At 47.4% G+C, this 17,267-nt stretch overlaps 2 protein-coding genes across 2 annotated transcripts; both read right to left on the bottom strand.

Annotated features, from left to right (window-relative positions):
• Positions 1-6,954: 6,954 nt before the first annotated feature.
• LOC141936342 (uncharacterized) lies at positions 6,955-7,942 on the bottom strand. The gene has a single exon (XM_074853219.1). The coding sequence runs from the start codon at positions 7,940-7,942 to the stop codon at positions 6,992-6,994; it is 951 nt and encodes a 316-aa protein (XP_074709320.1). The 3' UTR covers positions 6,955-6,991.
• Positions 7,943-12,789: 4,847 nt separating this feature from the next.
• Positions 12,790-16,702, bottom strand: LOC141936376 (uncharacterized). Its single transcript, XM_074853285.1, has 2 exons — positions 16,373-16,702; positions 12,790-15,204 (listed from the first exon to the last, which is right to left on the bottom strand). Exons 1-2 carry the CDS (start codon positions 16,574-16,576, stop codon positions 13,702-13,704), a joined length of 1,707 nt encoding a protein of 568 aa, XP_074709386.1. The 5' UTR covers positions 16,577-16,702; the 3' UTR covers positions 12,790-13,701.
• Between the last annotated feature and the right edge of the window lie 565 nt (positions 16,703-17,267).

The raw sequence follows: 17,267 nt of genomic DNA, 5'->3' as shown, positions 1-17,267 counted from the left end.
CGAGGCCTTTGGACTTGGTCATTGGCATTGGTATCACTGTGTTATGCTTCTGATATCTCTTTGTCCTCCTTTGTTGTATCTGTATTTTCAGTTTCTGGCTTCTCCTCTGGAGCATGCTCTTCTCTCTCACTCTCAGATGGTTGGTAGCTTCTGTAGTTGGGTCTACTGCAAGGATGCATCCAGTGGGAAGAAAACACATAGGAGCACCGTGATGCACACTGAGGCACATATTTTGGTACGAATCTCTCTGCAGGTGGCTCTGAGCACAGGACTTCTGCTCTCAAAGATGTCAGCGGGGCTGGTGCACCTCCCTCCAGAACTGCAGAACTTCCCACTATCGTCTCCTGTGGGCACGTGCTGAGAATCGGCCCTGGGAATGTCACGATGACAGGAGGGGGGTATATAATGACTCTGGAGTCGCTGCAGGATACAACACAGGGGTCATTGCAGCTGGTAGCAAGAGGTTGTGGGCACTGCACATCGCATGAGTAGAAACACCGTCCTGCATCCGGCTCCCCGCTGAAGGACATCTGGGAGAAATGGTGGCAAACCTGCAGCACATAATGCAGACCACAGGCATGTTTCTCAAAGCATTTGCAACCCACGCCCTGCCCTTCGCCCCACAGACCCCTGCACCTCTGGGGGAAATCCTGCTCTTCTCCGCTGTCTTCTTGCAGGGAGGATGAGGCACCTGCCACAGCTGGGGATGTGCTGTGATGGGAAAGGTGCAAGTGGATAAAAGTGCAGCTCAGGTACTTTATTTATAGGGGCTGTGCTCATAACGTAGATGCTGTAGCAGAGACAACATGAGCCTGAGATTTCAGGAACTGAAGCTCACAGGTCAGTACAGGCTTGTCCCCTTGCTCACTTACCCCATCCCCATCACCCTGTCTCCACTCTCCCAAAAAGGCCTTTGGGTTTAACCAACCTCCATCCCATTTTATCACTGCCATCCATTGCCCCCAGGCCATTTTCACCTCTGCCCCTGTGTGTCTCTTTTCACTCCCAATTACAGATTCTGTCTGGGCAGACAACTGGAGAGGTACCTCAGCTGTGGCCAGTGACTTCAGCATAGCCACCGCTGGTGCCATAAGGCCACTGGTCATACAGGAATGTGTATTTTTTATCCCTGTACTGGAGAATGTCCTTGCCTGGGATTATTTGTTTGTCTCAGTGATAGAGCATGCCCAGCCCTCGTTAGAGTAATTATGTATAATAGGATTCCTGTGCCTCTGCTGAGGTTGCACTGGGCACTGTATCAGTGTCCTGAGAGGTTTGTGCAGACTAACGAGTCTGCGTCAGGCAGAACTGGGAGGAAAAATCATTATCCCAGCTCTGCAAGCTGGAAACTGCTGTACAGGAGGTGCAAGGACCCGATTTCGGTGCCATTCTGCATGCTAGCCCCTGAGCTCCTAGGAAAATCTTGCCTCCAGGTACTTCCAGATGGTTTGCAGAGACCATTTGTAGCAGAGACAAGAACTTCATAGAGATTTTTGGTGCCTACCTTTTTGCCTAGATCCTGAATCCATCTTTTAGGTCATTCAGCTGGAACTAATTACAAAAATATATTGTGGGATTTATCTGTTGAAGTTAAAAACTGCATAATGTAGATGTTTACCTATAGACACTTTTTTATGTCCCTGAAGAAAAACAGGTACTTTCAGAGTGCAGTCAAGCTCATTCAGAGGTAGGTGTTTAAATAAGTCATGTGAAATGCCTGTTTCTGTGCACCAATTATGATGGAAAGGTTAAGGGGGATCCAGTTACTCATCTTGTCTAGCTTTTCATGTCTGTTAATTCTCAGCATCAGATGGTCTCGTCAGAAAAACCCTGAAGTCACTGAATATGAAAACAATTGTCCCTGCAGAGTTTCTTCTTCCTAATAGTTCTATGATAAAGGTGTCTTAACCCCAAGAGAGAGGCTCCTGCATGAATGGCCAACTGAAAACCGGGGAGACATCACTCTTAGTGAACTGAACTCTGTTCTAGCTGTGTTTTGGATGCAAAGATGATCATTCTGGCAGGAAAGGAAGGAGGCAAGAAGATTTTGGTCCCTTCTTATCCCTTTGGAAACTAAATCTTGCTGATTTATGAATAAAAACCTTTGGAAAACAAATTTGAACATCTCCGATCTTCTCCAATTTTTTAATGAAAAAACACTAATATTATTGAGCAACCTGATCTAGTTGAAGATGTCCCCGCTCATTGCAGGGTCGTTGGACTAGATGACCTTTAAAGATTCCTTCCAACCCAAACCACTCTATGATTCTCTGATAATATTATCTAAACTCTATCTGAAGAGAGCTTAAAATGACTTTTATGTTGGATACCATGTAGCTATATACAGTTAATTGATAATAAAAAAATTGCACTACTTTTTTTTTAATAAGGATACCAGGCCCCACAGATACATTTTTAAGGCTGCACATGGTCCAAGTATACAACTAAATAATTTCTAGCAGACTTTTCAAGAAACAGTCCCATTCATATTTTTAGAAACCGCAGAGTATTATGGTCTGTTAAACCCCAGCTCATTTTAAAGCAACGTTTTACTCAATATAATTATATTGAGGTGAATGGGACTTACCAGCTGTCCAGGAAGAAGTCAAGAGAAATGGCCGGAGGAGCCCTGAATCCTCTGAGTTTTATATGCTTTCTTGAACTTCCAGAAAGATGAGACAACCTTTTTGCATGAGGTCTTAATTACTTTCCAAACAATTTTTCCCGCATGTGTAACACTTATAATTACTATAATTATTTTTAAATTGTTTACCGGCATTATTCAATTTTCTATGGTACATACTGTTACATGCTGTGGGATTCCCTTTGTATTATATTTTTATGGTCTAAATTAGTTGCTGATGTGATTTTACCACTTCTGTCTGTGTTAACATGGGGGTGCAACTCACTGCAGTTTGTTCAGCTTTGACTTAAATATCGGCCGTGTGAGCAGTGGTTTGCAGACAGCAACCAATGTATTGCAGCCATATCAGTTATATCTGTTGCTAGGTGTGGGATTTTAATTCATTCCCCTAAATCCACTGTAGCATTCCGTTGGAGGCACCATGGGGTTCATCCCTGTAGGTGGTTTTGAGAAGAGAGGAGTGGAGAACAGAATTTTGCAGGCTGCATGTACCCCATTTTTGTCCACAATGAAACTGATTTGGTTATTTGTGTTCTGTCCTTTGTTTCACTGACTGTTGTCACAGCTTCAGCTGGAGGATGTCATTCTGCTTGGGGATCCCCATGCATACTCTAGGTACTGACCAGCTGCCAAGTGTCTGGCTCCAATCACCATGCGTGATCAGAAGGCTACGAAATACCACCTCTGAAGGATGCCCACTTATGGAAGAGAAGACTGGAAGGAGATAAGGTAATAATTTCTGCAGATAAAAGGTAGATGCCAAGTTGATTTAGCTGCCATTTATACCTGCTGAGGACAAGAGAAGTCATGGGCTAAAAGTGCATCAAGGAAGACTTAAGTATGGGGAAAAGTTTTTAATCACTTGGCTACTGATGTACAGGAATTGATGCATTTTGTGGACCCTCACTGATTTCCCAAGGATTCAGGAGGATTCTCAGAGATGAGGGTCTTGTTTTCAACTCTCGCAGGGTTAGCCAAAGCCTTTTGACCCATTTCAAAATGTTTGCTTCTGAATGCAAACAGAAATGCATTATTTAATGAAAATGCAAAACACTTTGAGTTGTCAAGACTTGAAAAAAACATCCTGTTCATGAGAACAACTAAGACATTTCCATCAAAAAATGCATATTTTAAAGTTTCTATTAGCTCTGGGGTGTTTGTCTCAGATAACATACTATCAATATCATAAAGATAAAACACTTTGCATGCATAAAGCAGTAATGAATATTTTGGAAATGTTTTGACATTCCCTGTTGTATGGAAGCCTCACCTCACCGGTCTCTAATTGTCGGGATTATTTTCCCCATCCTCTCACAAAAGACAATGAAAAGTTCACACAAAGTTATCCCCAGATTCATAGCTCATGAAGGAGAATAACTTTATTGAGCTCTGTTGCTAGAAATTGTTGGCAATTTATGTTAAAAACTGTATTTCATATTCTTTAACAATTTCAGGTAGTTTATGGATCTCTTGGTGATTTCTGCACCAATTTCTGATCATACCCTTCTTTCTTAAAAATGAGAAAAATGTCTGGAAAAATGTAAATCCCTGTTTCTATTCCACTTTACCTGCAGAGCATCCAAATACTCCAAACAGGAAACTCATTTAGACCTCCCAGTCTTCCATGTAGGAAGAAAATACAGCAAGGTTACCATTTAATTTCTAGAAGTTATGATGCCTTCTGCACAAAGATCTTTGGAAAATGGAGTAGAAACACAACCCTAAACATCTTATGCCTCTTGGTAACGTGGGCAATGTGGAGTTTGTCCAGCTGAGGGATCCTGCACTAGAACAGATTTGGACAGCAGTTGCATGGAAAGGCTGTGCAAAGTAAGCCCCACAAAGAAAAAGCTGCTCTGTAGCCCACCCTGTCACTCTCCACCTCAGAGTGGAGCCCATGTTTGCTCTAAACACTCATTTGGTGAGTGAAGGCAGTAATAAACTGTCCCTTCAGTGTTTTCTTCTCCAGGGCAAACATACCCAGCTCTCCCAGCCTCTCTTTTCCTGCACCCAGTGCCCTGACCACCCTGCAGCCTCCATCGGACTCGCTCCTGGCTGTCCATGGCTCTTGTGCTGAGCACCCAAAACCACACGTGAAGGTCTGGATGTGGCCTTCTGGATGCCAGCAGGAGGGGAATCAACACTTTTTTCTTGTCCCTGGTTGGTGCTCTGGCTTAGGCAGTGCTGCCTGCAGTTGGCTGTCACCACCACAAGGATGCAGCACTGCCTCATGTCACCTTTTGGGCCACCAGGTCCCTTTTTTGCAGAGCTCATGACTTCTCCAGGAGCAGATCCCACCTACTAATCCATTTGATAAGGGAGAGCAGAGACTGCTGCCAGAGAAGGTAGTGGGAGGAGAGAGGGAACAAGAGAGCACAAAAATCATCCTCGTGCAAAGAGTCAGTAAAAATTCAGGCACCATTTAGTGGTTGCTCCGAGACATCAGATTTTTATACTATCATGTCAGCGTAACTCCTTTATCAGAGGCAAAATCACAGAAACAGAAGCTTCGATTTTTCAAAGGAAAGTCTTTTCTGCTGATCAATGCCATCTTCCCTATGCTAACTGAAGGGGAGTCTGGGTCCTTTCAGGACCAAGAGTGACTGAGATCAGCAGAGCCTTTTAAACCATGCAAGTGGGATAAATGCAGGTGGGAGAACTTCTCCTGGGCCTGGGCTGTGCCACCCTCATCCTTAATTGTGAACCTCCATCTCCCTCTAATGGCATCTCCAGGCCTCACCACCTGTCCTGAGCATGTCTGGGGTGAGCAAGGGTAGAGACGAACCAGGTTTTTAATAGACCTGCTATAAGAAAGAGTTTGATCTCATGTCAGGTAGTCAGGAGGGAGTTACTCACTCAGGCCTTTCCTCTCTTTTCATTTAATTCTCCAGGGTTAGTGATTTACCAGAAGTTAAAATGAAATCTCTCTCCCCATGGGGAGCAAGACTCCTCCTAATCCTGAAGGACTGCTGGTAGCTCTGTTTTTACAGACAAATCTATCACTTTACTAGAAAAAGGAGTCTATAGAAATCCTGCTTGGTCTGTTTGGGGTGCTGCAGAGGAAGCCAAGGAGATAGGAGGCAGTTTTCCAGCTGGGATTTTGCCAGGAAGCTGGCTGAGCAGAGCCAGACAGCAAAGCAGTGATGGGAGGAGCTGCTGGGTCTCCCTCTGCACCTTTAGATGGTGGCCAAGAGCTTCTGCTTCCCTGCTGCTCCCCAGGAGCACCCCTGGGAGAGACTGTGGTGTAGGGCAGGTATGTAAGGACACGTGCTTTGGGCCTTTGCCCTTACATATATATACCAGGAAATCAAAATATTGACCAAGCACAATAACTATTTCCTGCTGTCTATGAAGACGTAATTGTCAAAGAACAGCTGGAACTGAAAGTTAGTTTTCCCTCTGGTTACACTTTTATAACCACAGACTATTGACGCTGATCACCCGTCCGATGCAGACAAGGCCAGCTCAGGGTCACCGCATCAGAAGAGACCTTTTGCAGCATCCTCTCTCCTTCCTGCTATGCCAGGGACTGTCCCACACAACCCGTTTCATAATCTGCTCAGCAGTGGTTTGTCCAAAATTGCAGAGCAGGGGACACCTGGGGGAAGCTTGCCCTGCTCCCAGGGTAGAGGATGGAAAGCTCTCCTGGGTGGCCCACATGCAAACAGGGTGTGCTCCCCTGCGACACTGGTGAGCTAAGCCTGGATAGACAGTAAACTCCTGTCTGAGGGCTGCTAATGAGTCTCATTACTTTAGTCAAGCCTTCTTCTAAATACCACCCTGTGCTGCTTCTTTTAAATATGTCTCTGGGTAACCTTTCAAGACCAAGATCTGTTCCCACAAATGGTAAATCTTTCTAGTCCTAAAAGCATGATTACTGCCATTATTTTACACAAAAGAGTGGTATAACAACAGGGAATCATTTTGTCCAGTAGTGGGTATTAGAAACAGTTTTTAAAAATGGAAAATAAATCAGACAGAGAGCAGGAATCCAGCTACAACCTGAGTTTAATATGACTGGTACAACAGGGGAATATGATTGATCCAGTAACAGCAAAAACCTCTCAGGGTGTGAACACTGTAACAGAGTTCTATCGGTTTGAAGTTCAAAGCCTGAGCACCTGCTCAGAGTTACTTAACTTCTCACTAACAGCTTTTCTGTTGCAGGAATAATTGAAGTGTGGTCACAAAAGGAAGGCAATGCACTCTACGAGTTTAACATGGATACAATAAGGGGTAAAATAAGGCCAAAGCTTCTTTGGGGGTTAGGAATGGGAACGGGGAGAAAAATAACCTCACACCTCAGCTACATAGCTTGTTGTTTTCACAACTACTCCTTTATCTCTTTTAGCACAGCCATTTTGAAGCACAGCGACTCTTCTTGGAGTGGCTTGAACGTTTCACGCCCCCTGCATGGTGCTGCGTCGAGTGCTGGGTGGCCCGTGGGTAGTGGCACTTGGACTTGCTCAAGTGTTGTGTCGACGAGCTCTTGTGCTTGCCTCCCTCCTGCGGCAGCGAGCATTTGACTGCGTGATGGTGCGAGGAGCACTCCTTTATTCCCTGCCCAGGGGGGCACTTGGGCACGTGTGGCTGTGGCTTGGTTACACACTGCTGCGAGGAGTAGGTGGTGACACACTCCTGTGTCGGGTAGCCCTTCATGCATTTCTGGTGGGGGAACCCGCTCACGCACTCCTGCGTTATGCACTGCTGCGGGGGGCACTCAATGACACCCCTCAATGGCAGGGAATAGCCGCTGGTCATCCCCTGCAGGGACCGGAGCTCCGTGCCGCACCGCTGCGTCGAGCATTTGGAGATCTTCTGCGACCTGCATTCGTCCTTGCACGAGGCCGAGTACTTGATCCCACACGGTGGGAACTTGAGTTTGCCCGGCTCCGGGCACCTGGGTGCACATGGTGGGAGGCTCTTGGCTACACGCTTTTTCTCAGAGCAGCTGGTCTCACAGGGCTGGAAACTCTGCATTGTGCTCAGCTTCAGGCTGGGCTTCCTGCAGGGCAGAAGGCGAGTGGTCTCGCAAGGCTCAGGGTACAGCAGGACACACTGCTGTACATAGGGCTGGCAAGACAGCAGGGATGTCTGGCTCATGCTTGGCTGCGGGCACACATAAGTGAAAGGTTGTGTGTAGCTTTGCCATCTCGGCATCGGGCTCTTGATCACGCTCACTGGGTGGCACGTGGTACTGCACACATCGGACTGGGGCGTGCACTGCTGGATGCTTTCAGTGATATAGCCTGATCCCGGCAGGTACAAGTGTTTATATCGCTCCCCATAGTAGTGCATGGTCATGCAAGGCACTTATGTCTGAAAGAAACAAGAAAAAGACAGACAGTTCACATAGGCATTGGATATTTTTTGTGATGTAGGACTTGGAGTTTCCCCATGGCTGTCTCAACACGGCAAGCCCACACACTAGCTCTCACGAAGGTCAGGGGCTCTCAGTAACTCAAGACCGAGCTGTGATAACTGAGGTGACGAGAGGAGAGGCTGCTCTCAGCTCCTGCCCCCACACCCTTCTCTTAAGAGCCCGGAAACAATCAGGGATTGGAGCCAGGCAAACTGGGGAGTTTTCATGCTGCCCTTCAAAGACCAGCTAAGTGTCCATCAAAGCATTTCACCAAGGAAAAGTGACATTATGACCCTCCATCTTACTTCCGGGAAACCTTCTGTGTCACCACTGGGACATCCTTTCAAGTTTACGTTCTGCAACTCCCGAGCAACCAGAGATTAAAGGCAAGCCAAAATTAAAGGTGTGTCCATGCTGTAATACCCAGGTGTGGCTGCAGTTCACGCGGGCAAACCCAAACTGAGGTTAAATTAGCTAGCTGAGGGTAAGGATAGGTTTGTTGCAGCACGGAGCTCAGCACGTACAACCTGCCTGCCTGCCGATTCACGGTCCCACAGGGGTCTGCTGGGCTGGCAGCATGCAATTACAGGCTCTGACCTCGCTACCATAGTGTCAGCTTTGCTGCCTCTGCAAGCCTTGCAGTCCTGGCTTTGTACTGTTGTGTAGGCATCTTCAAGAAAAATAAAGAGGAAATACAACAGGATTGTTTCTAAGCATTTGGTGAAACCATAGCAGAAAGGAGATGCTATCAAGGCAAAATCTCAGTTGGTGTTAACTAGCCAAGTTTCACTCAGCTGAAAGAATTACACCCATTTAAAGCAGCCTCCAGTCCTGCACTACAGTCATACCAAGCCATAGGGTCCTGATTTTGTTACAATAACCTGAAAACTCACTGTCAAAATGGCTGGCATAGCAACTCTGACAGTGAAACCTCACCCTGGCAGCCCCTGTGTGAGCAGCACGAAGGGGAGTCTAGCTGAGACCCCATCCCTGGGGAAGGGACGAGATGGCACCGTCTGGGGGCCCACAGCTTCCTCCTGAAACCACTGTGAAGTGTCTCACTTTGCCTTGGCCCTGGGACTCATAGGAGAAACCATTCCACTTCAGTCCCCACACCAGAAAACACCAGTTTCAGGGAGTTTTCTGAGTTTTAACAAACAGGATTATTTTGAGCACAACAGGTACTGGAAGCACTGACATGTGAAACGTACTCTGATTGAAAATGGTCTTTTCATTTCAATACTGTTTGGAGATTAAGGCATATAATTTGACGACTAAAGAAACTGCATATTCTGAACGCTCCTAATTCTGTCTATAATTACAGTAAGATGTTTTATCTTCCAAAAGCCTATCACTGGGTGACTATTAGCAATAACAATGCTGTGTGTTACTATCATTAGGAAAACTTATTATCACTACAATTACAATAATCATCTACTAATAAAAACAACCCCTTGAAAAACAATGACAACAATTGCTACTACTACCTATACAATGCATACAATCTGGTGATGCTCATCAAGATAAAAAGCTTCTAAAGTAGGGGGGACTATTTGCTTCCAGGGGGTTGTTTGCATCTCAGACTTATTTTTATCGTTAGAAATTTTAACATGTTCAGCTTTAGCTAGAGAGTCTCTTTGCTGACTTTCACATTGGCACTGAAGTTGGTCAGCTTCTTCCTATTATCTGAAAAGTTGCTTTGTTTAAATTCCATAAAACGGCAACAAATGTTTCCACTTCCTTTAGAGATGCCTTTTCGTGTGCAAGCTCATATCTGACTCCTGCCAGCATCGAGCCCTTTATGTAGTCAATAGCCTCCTTTGGACTAGAACTAACAGAAAGCGTAGAAAAGCCCACAAATCCCACTCCTGACTTCACAGTCCATCTGGAATTGCTTTCCCAATATTCTTCAGTTTAGCACAGAAGAGATGCTCCAGCTGTTAGAGCCGCACACGCCGGTGCTGAAGGCAGCATCCCCCAGAGGATGCTTCTCCACAAGTACACAGGCAAGACCTCTGCCTGCTCTGGCCACCCAGGAATAAAACAGCATTTCAGGAGCTTCATTAAAAGCCAGACTTACCCACTTCATCAGTGAGAACAACCGGAGAGAAGTGCCTAGGAGAGCCCCGCGATGGCAGAGCTTTTATACAGTGAATAAGTGCCCTAGGGGAGTGAGGCGGTTTGACTGGGTGATGCTCTAATTGCCTGCCAGTCCTGGCCGAGCCACGTGCAGCTTCGTGCCGGCGGGAATGGCTGTCCTCGCTCTGCGGGGCTGCCATCACTGCCTGGCACTGCCGAGACATCTGCTTCACCTGTGAGCTCTGTGAGGGGGAGCCTCCTGATCCAACGTGCCAAACCAGTGAAGCCTCCGGCAGGCCAAGGACACCCTGTGCATGTGCTGCTCACGGCCCTCACGCTACGAATCCCCATGCACAGTGCCAAAGCGTCCCTGCCTGCCCATTGCAAATCCCACTAAAACGCACCTTTCCACCCAGAAAAAGATGGCAGTTGAGACCACCAAAGGGACTGCTCAAGGGACTCCTCGTTTCCATGGGAGCTGCCTGCATAAGTCCCTTCGGAGCCTTTGAAAACGTCATCCAGGAAGGACTCTCGGCAGCTTTTTGCAGACCATAATTACTGTGGCATGCAGACTTCCTTCACTTACAGAAGGAACCCAGGGAAGAAATGGATGATTGGGACTGAGAAAGCCTTGGGCTAAGGGCAAGACAGCTACTAAAAAGACATACCATGAAGTGAATAACCTGCTGAAAGAGGTGACGCTTTTCCGGCACAACAAAGGGGAGAAGGGACAAGAAGGAGCACTGGGGCGGCCTGGGCAAAAGCGCCTGAATCAAACCAGGCTCATGTCCTGAAAACACAAATCACATTTCCTGCTCTGCTGCACAGTCTCTGCACCAGCCATTCCTGCTTTTGTTCCCTATTTATGTCACAAATAAACCCAAGGTAAAATTAACAGTGGCATGAGTGTAAGTGCCAACAGGGAATGCATTTTTACGTAGTCATATCTGCATAAGCGAAGGCCCTTTTCCTTTAATGTGAATCTGACACCTATGAATCGGGTTCCAGCATGCTGGGAATTCAGGTGAGGTCTCACACATTGAAATAAAAAGAGCTGAAATAAGTTAACTTTTAAGGGAGCAGGTGGAAAATTTCTCACTGATATGAAGCACCAGGGATGCTGCTGGGTCACCATCCCTGAGGGGATTTAAAAGACGTGTGGACATGGCACACAGGGACATGGTTTACTGGTGGACTTGGCAGTGGTAGATCTACAGTTGGACTCGATGATCTTAAGGGTCTTTTCTAACCAAAGTGATTCTATGATTCTGTGATTTGAAGCAGAATATTGATCTCCGGATTATGAACCACAGAGTAAATTTTCTATTTCTGTTTTCACTAGAAAATCCAGAAGCCTGAAGGTAGGTTTGTTGTTTACATTTCTGATTTTCCAACAAAAAAGTCACACTCAATACCATGGAAAAAAATACAGAGTGCATATTTTTCCAGTTGATGCCAACATTTTGAGACCTACAAAAACCAAAGGGAAGAATGTTTTCTTTAGGCTTGTCTCATTTTCCACAACTGAAGACAAAAGCACTGAATCCAGCCTGGATCTCTCTAACTTTCATTGCATTTCACTCCCCCGAACCACAACGCCCTTTTTCATGGTAAATGATCTGACCCAAGGTTTTAGGAATCAAGCTGGAGTCAGAGAGCAGGTAAGTAGATTAATACAATTTTTATAAGCTCCATAAATCCAGTTCCTGGGAAAGCTCCAGACCAAGTGGCCTTCAAGGAATGCTAATATTCAGTTTAGTGTTTCCAGTGCAGGTAGCGAAATATTAACCCGATGATAACATCGTGCCTTGTCATCCAAATGTTCTTAATTAGCATCTGTAAAGTCCTTTCATCTCAGAGAGACGCACAGTGCCGCATGGGACATTGTTGTGGGGGTATTATTATTTCCAATTAATCACAGGGGAAACTGAGGTACATTGCACTGCGGTCACTTGGTGGCGCAGCGTGAGTCAGAGCCAGGGTCAGAACCAGACTCCATTGCAACCACCTCCAAAACAAGCCCCGTGCTCAGGCAGCCACTCCACCCCTGTGAGATGAGGTTCTGTGCCACCCGGCCACCCACCACTCATGAGGATTTTCCTAATGATCCCCTGGGCTCTGGCTCCTATGGGAAAGCCACAATGATGTGACAGCTCCTCAGAAGGCCACACCATGGCTCATTTCTTGGTTTTAAAGGCACAAAACGTTGGGTTGTGAGAGCATCCCTGGCTCTGCGTGGTGGAAGAAGGGCCACGGTCACTGCTGCTCTTGCATGTTGCCTCTCTAGGCCAAAGCATCGTCACTGGACATTCAGGAGAAGGTGTAAAAGGGGTCTGCTCCCCCATGACCCACTGAGCACCCTGGGGAAGCACCCAGATGCCACCTCACCATTGCTAGATGCACAGGTCTTGCCACCTCTTTGCCTTCAGAGGGCAGCCCGCGGTGGCACCCCAAGGTCACCGAGCGAGGGTGGAGCAGGGCAGAATGCGGGGCAGCGTCCTGGCCCCAGTCACACCCTCCTCTTTGTCTTGCAACACTTGTTTTTGCCCTCCAAATACGTATGAGCTACTTAGCGTGAGCTACTACTCATTTTCCTAATGATAGGGCATGTTACAGGATTTTTGTATTTTTCAGACAAGAGTTCACTGTATTTAATAAAGAACCACCAGAGGGCAAAAAGACAAGATATTTAATCTGAGGTCAGACAACTATATTTATTTCAGTATATATATATATGTATAATGTATATATACATATATATATATGTTTTCAATACAGTGTAGAGTACACATCTTCAGGCAGCATAAAGAATATAGTTAATAGCTTTTATAGCTCAAACATTTATAAAATAGTCATGCTACAACTTTCAGTGTTATCTCAGAGACTTTCTTTTGTTTCAAGTTGTGTTCTCAGTATTAATTAAAGCAACCAAGTGAATAAAAACTTCCATGTATAAAATTTCAGCAAGAACCAACTTCACCGAGACAGAAATCCTGTCTTGTTTGAGGACTCTACTGAAGTCAGCGCAGAGTCAGTGTTTTAAAGCAGCAAGGATTTCTGGCCACCTTCTGAAATGAAGGCCATTGGAGTAAGATTCATATACCGTTTGCTCAGCAAATTACATTTGGCTTCCAAATCTGTGAGTGAAAACAGCTGTTTTGGAGCACTCACAGCCTAGTGGAACCCAAGTTAACCTGAACATTGTCTTCCAAGGCCAGGACTAAACCTGGAGCCAAGCATGGGCCAGCCCTCCACCAGCCACACTGCTAATCCTCTTGATGCTCTTGTGATCTGGTCTCCTTAAAGATTTCTATTTCTTTTTTTCTTTTTTTTTTTTAAATTTTTTTAAAAATCACTGTTCATTTCAGTTAGGTGAGAATCTCACTAAACTATGCCTCGTAGCAGATCAAGGTACAAGCCACAGGCACCTGGAGTGCAGCAATGGAAATTGTATCACACCCTGGCCCAAAATAGATCTGAGCTACAGGGGAAACAGAGATAAAGCAGACTTAAGCAATAGGAACTAGTTGGCAGGTGGTACAAGGAGCTAAATAACCCCTGCCCCAAAGCTGTGCCTCGCTTTTTTTCTGTGGACCTTCCTTTCCCCTGCTCCTTTTTACCAGGGCCATTTGGACGCAGAGCAGTACTTTTTAGAGTGACTTGAAATTTTTACTCCACCTGACTGACACTGCTGCTGTGGGACACATTTGGTGGCACACTGCTGCTGTGGCACACACTTGGTCACACACTGCTGCTGTGGGACACATTTGGTGGCACACTGCTGCTGTGGGACACACTTGGTCACACACTGCTGCTGTGGGACACATTTGGTGGCACACTGCTGCTGTGGGACACACTTGGTCGCACACTGCTGCTGTGGGACACAGTTGGTGGCACACTGCTGCTGTGGGACACACTTGGTCACACACTGCTGCTGTGGGACACATTTGGTGGCACACTGCTGCTGTGGGACACACTTGGTCACACACTGCTGCTGTGGGGCACATTTGGTGGCACACTGCTGCTGTGGGACACACTTGGTCGCACACTGCTGCTGTGGGACACATTTGGTGGCACACTGCTGCTGTGGCACACACTTGGTCGCACACTGCTGCTGTGGGACACATTTGGTGGCACACTGCTGCTGTGGGACACACTTGGTCGCACACTGCTGCTGTGGGACACACTTGGTGACACACTGCTGCTGTGGGACACACTTGGTCGCACACTGCTGCTGTGGGACACATTTGGTGACACACTGCTGCTGTGGGACACATTTGGTCACACACTGCTGCTGTGGGACACAAGCTGTCTCACACTGCTGTGGGACACAGATGGTAACACCCTTGGTGGCACACTGCTGCTGCGGGACACACTTGGTCACACACCTGGTTGCACATTGCTGCGGGACATTCGTGGTGGCACACTGCTGCGGGGCACAAGAGGTCACAAACTGGTATGAAACACACTTGGTCGCACGTTGCTGCGGGACACACGTGGTGACACACCTGGTGGCACACTGCTGCTGCGGGCTGTACGTGGTCACACACTGCTGCGGGATGCACTTGGTGGCACACTGCTCCTGTGGGATGCCCTTGGTCAGGTACGGTTTCTGCGGCACACATGTGGTCACACACCTGGTCTCGCACTGCTGCTGGGGGGCATAGGTGGTCACGCACTTGGTTGCACACTCTTGCGGCATACCTGTGGTCGCACACTGCTGCTGCGGCACACACTTGGTCACACAAGGCTGCTGCGACACACCCTTGGTTGCACACTGTTGCTGCGGCACACAGGTTGTCACGCACCGAGTTATACACGGCTGCTGTAGGATGCGCTGGGTCACACGCTGCTGCTGCGGCACACATTTGGTTGCGTACTGCTGCCGCGGCACACACTTGGTCACACACTGCTGTTGAGAGAAGCTGGAGGACATGATCCGCTGCCGGGGGATGCAGGGGGTCACATACTGTGGGGTGCACAGTGTCGAGTGCCAGGTAGGCACTGGCAGGTGTCTGGTGGTGTACATCGGCGGGCACTTGATGGGGATGGGGTTCTGGTAGACAGGAGGGAGGCACTGATGTAGGTAGCACGACATCTTGGTGAGGTTTGGGCAGGACTGGAAGGACACATGAGAAAGCAGAGTCTTTAGAGAGGCACCTGGGTGTGTTTCTTGCGGTTCTGCTGCTGGCCACACCGCAGGAGTGCCTCGTTTCACAGGGCGCCGAAGACACGTCCTGCCTATGCCACAGTCTTAAAACCACACCAGCAGTAGCCGAGAACCCAACCCATCATTTTTAACTCTGAAGCACGGCACTAAGTCTAACAGTGGGGAAATTCAGAGACACGTAGAACTAAACATCTCCACAGACTGCAACTCTGTCTCCATCACCCGGACCTCCACAAGGGAGAACTGATCTTCGAGGTCAGCAGAGGAATGGCCGATCTCAGAGCTGCCTTTCAATCATTAAATCCAGTTTTGCCCTCCTGTTTTCAGCTGGTGACTGCCTCTGACCTCTTGCTGATGCATCAAGAAAAAAGCCCAAGCCAGAAACAAGATCTGAACCTCTGGCCACATCTGCCATAGCAGGAGAGGCAAAGAGCACCCAAGGCACTGCTGCTTGGTGATCCTGTCACACCGTGGGCAGGCAGAGGTTCACAGTTCAGTCCCGGCATCACAAAGTTCATGCTCATTAGGGAACCAAAGCCAATTAAAGGGTAGCGATACCACAACTGAACACAAACCTGCTAGCAGTTCTTCTAGCATTATGTTCCCTGACACACCAAATCTACTCTGACTGTCGTCAGCCCCCCCAAAAGCAAACAACAATAGCAGCACCACAATTACTGCTAACGACCTTTCCCCACATTTTTCAGGAGTGTCTCCTGGACACAGATGCCCAGCTGCAGACACTGAGAGTGCGCTCCCACTCCAACACAGCAATTCAAACAAATTAGTTTTAAAAACTTTTCCCATAGAGCATTTTTTATATGTAAAAAAGCAGAAATAAATCTGCATTTCAGCAGCTACAGAAGCTCAGCAAAAAACAGACTTACCCAGCTCCCTGGTGAGAACAGCTTTGTGATGTGACCAGTGAGCCCTAATAGAAGGAGAGCTTTTATATAGCTACTAAATGTGCCTTGAAGGTATGAGGTACCCACGACATATCCTATTAGTTCCTATGCAAAAGCTGTCCTGTGTGCAACACTCGTAGTGACTAGCCTCAGTGTACTCATCCCTGAGGATGAGTAGCTGAATGTCAGCTCCCCATAGTAAGAGTAATTACCTTTTGTATAATCCTTCCCGGCATGGTAAGACTGAATGGTATTTGCAGAGGCAGCAGCAGTGGCATCCCCAGCCTCAGGGGTTTTGCAAGGCAGAAGTGCACCCAGTAATATGCAGTAATGGCTTTCCAGAGGTCCCACTGGAAGTCAGGCTTCACAGTCCCTGGAAATGTCCTGGTGGTTCCCTGGAAATTGGGCCATCCCATCACTCAGCCTCTTTCCATACACACATGGCATTGGCTTCATGCCGTGGGAGCTACACTGACCGCTCCGTGTCCTTCTCTAGCTTTAATCCCTGGTTAGAGCCGGCAGCGCTTCTCATCTGCCCTGCAGTGCCCGGCCCCGGGGTCAGCTGTGTGTGAAGGCTGGACACAGGGCACTGCATCCTCTGAGGAAAAACAGGACCTCCTAGTAAAGTTCTAATCACCCCCTTGGGTGGGTGCAGTTCATCATCCATAGAGAACTTCAATTTTAGCTCACGTAGTCCCGATGCTCCCGTGATCCCAACGCAATCACTTGTTATCAGAGCAATGGGAATACACCATCCAGTGACTTCCAGATGAGCGGAAAAGATGAGCTACAGTCACACTTGATTGCAGCCCTTGCACAACCAGCTCAGCTGTCAAAGCTGTGACTGGCAGCACAACAGGACACAAAAAACACCAGGAGCAGATAAACTTCCTCCGGTCCTGCGGGTGACTTTCTCAGTGAGTCAACTTCTTACCGCGCGGTGCCCAGAATAAAGAAACTAGTTAGAGATTAATTTTTTGAAGTCACAGAAGATCTAATCAATGTTTTCATGTGTATGTTGTCACATGAAATATCCCCTCAAAGTGACAAATTCTTCCTGCTGACTACAAGGAGAGCTGAGGGGGACCAGCGCAGAAGAGTGCTCAG

The sequence above is a fragment of the Strix uralensis genome, chromosome 32, assembly GCF_047716275.1.
Source record: "Strix uralensis isolate ZFMK-TIS-50842 chromosome 32, bStrUra1, whole genome shotgun sequence".
In the NCBI taxonomy this organism is placed as follows: domain Eukaryota; kingdom Metazoa; phylum Chordata; class Aves; order Strigiformes; family Strigidae; genus Strix; species Strix uralensis.
The sequence above is the reverse complement of the archived record's forward strand: the minus strand, read 5'-3'. Positions and strand labels throughout refer to the sequence as shown.

Bases quoted from the DNA above. Each gene is read 5' to 3' on its own strand.
- LOC141936376 (XM_074853285.1), bottom strand. From the start codon at position 16,576: ATGGGATGGCCCAATTTCCAGGGAACCACCAGGACATTTCCAGGGACT. The intron at 15,205-16,372 runs GTAATTACTCTT...GTGTCCTTCCAG, and splicing joins CGGGAAGGATTATACAAAAG to TCCTGCCCAAACCTCACCAA.
- LOC141936342 (XM_074853219.1), bottom strand. From the start codon at position 7,942: ATGCACTACTATGGGGAGCGATATAAACACTTGTACCTGCCGGGATCA.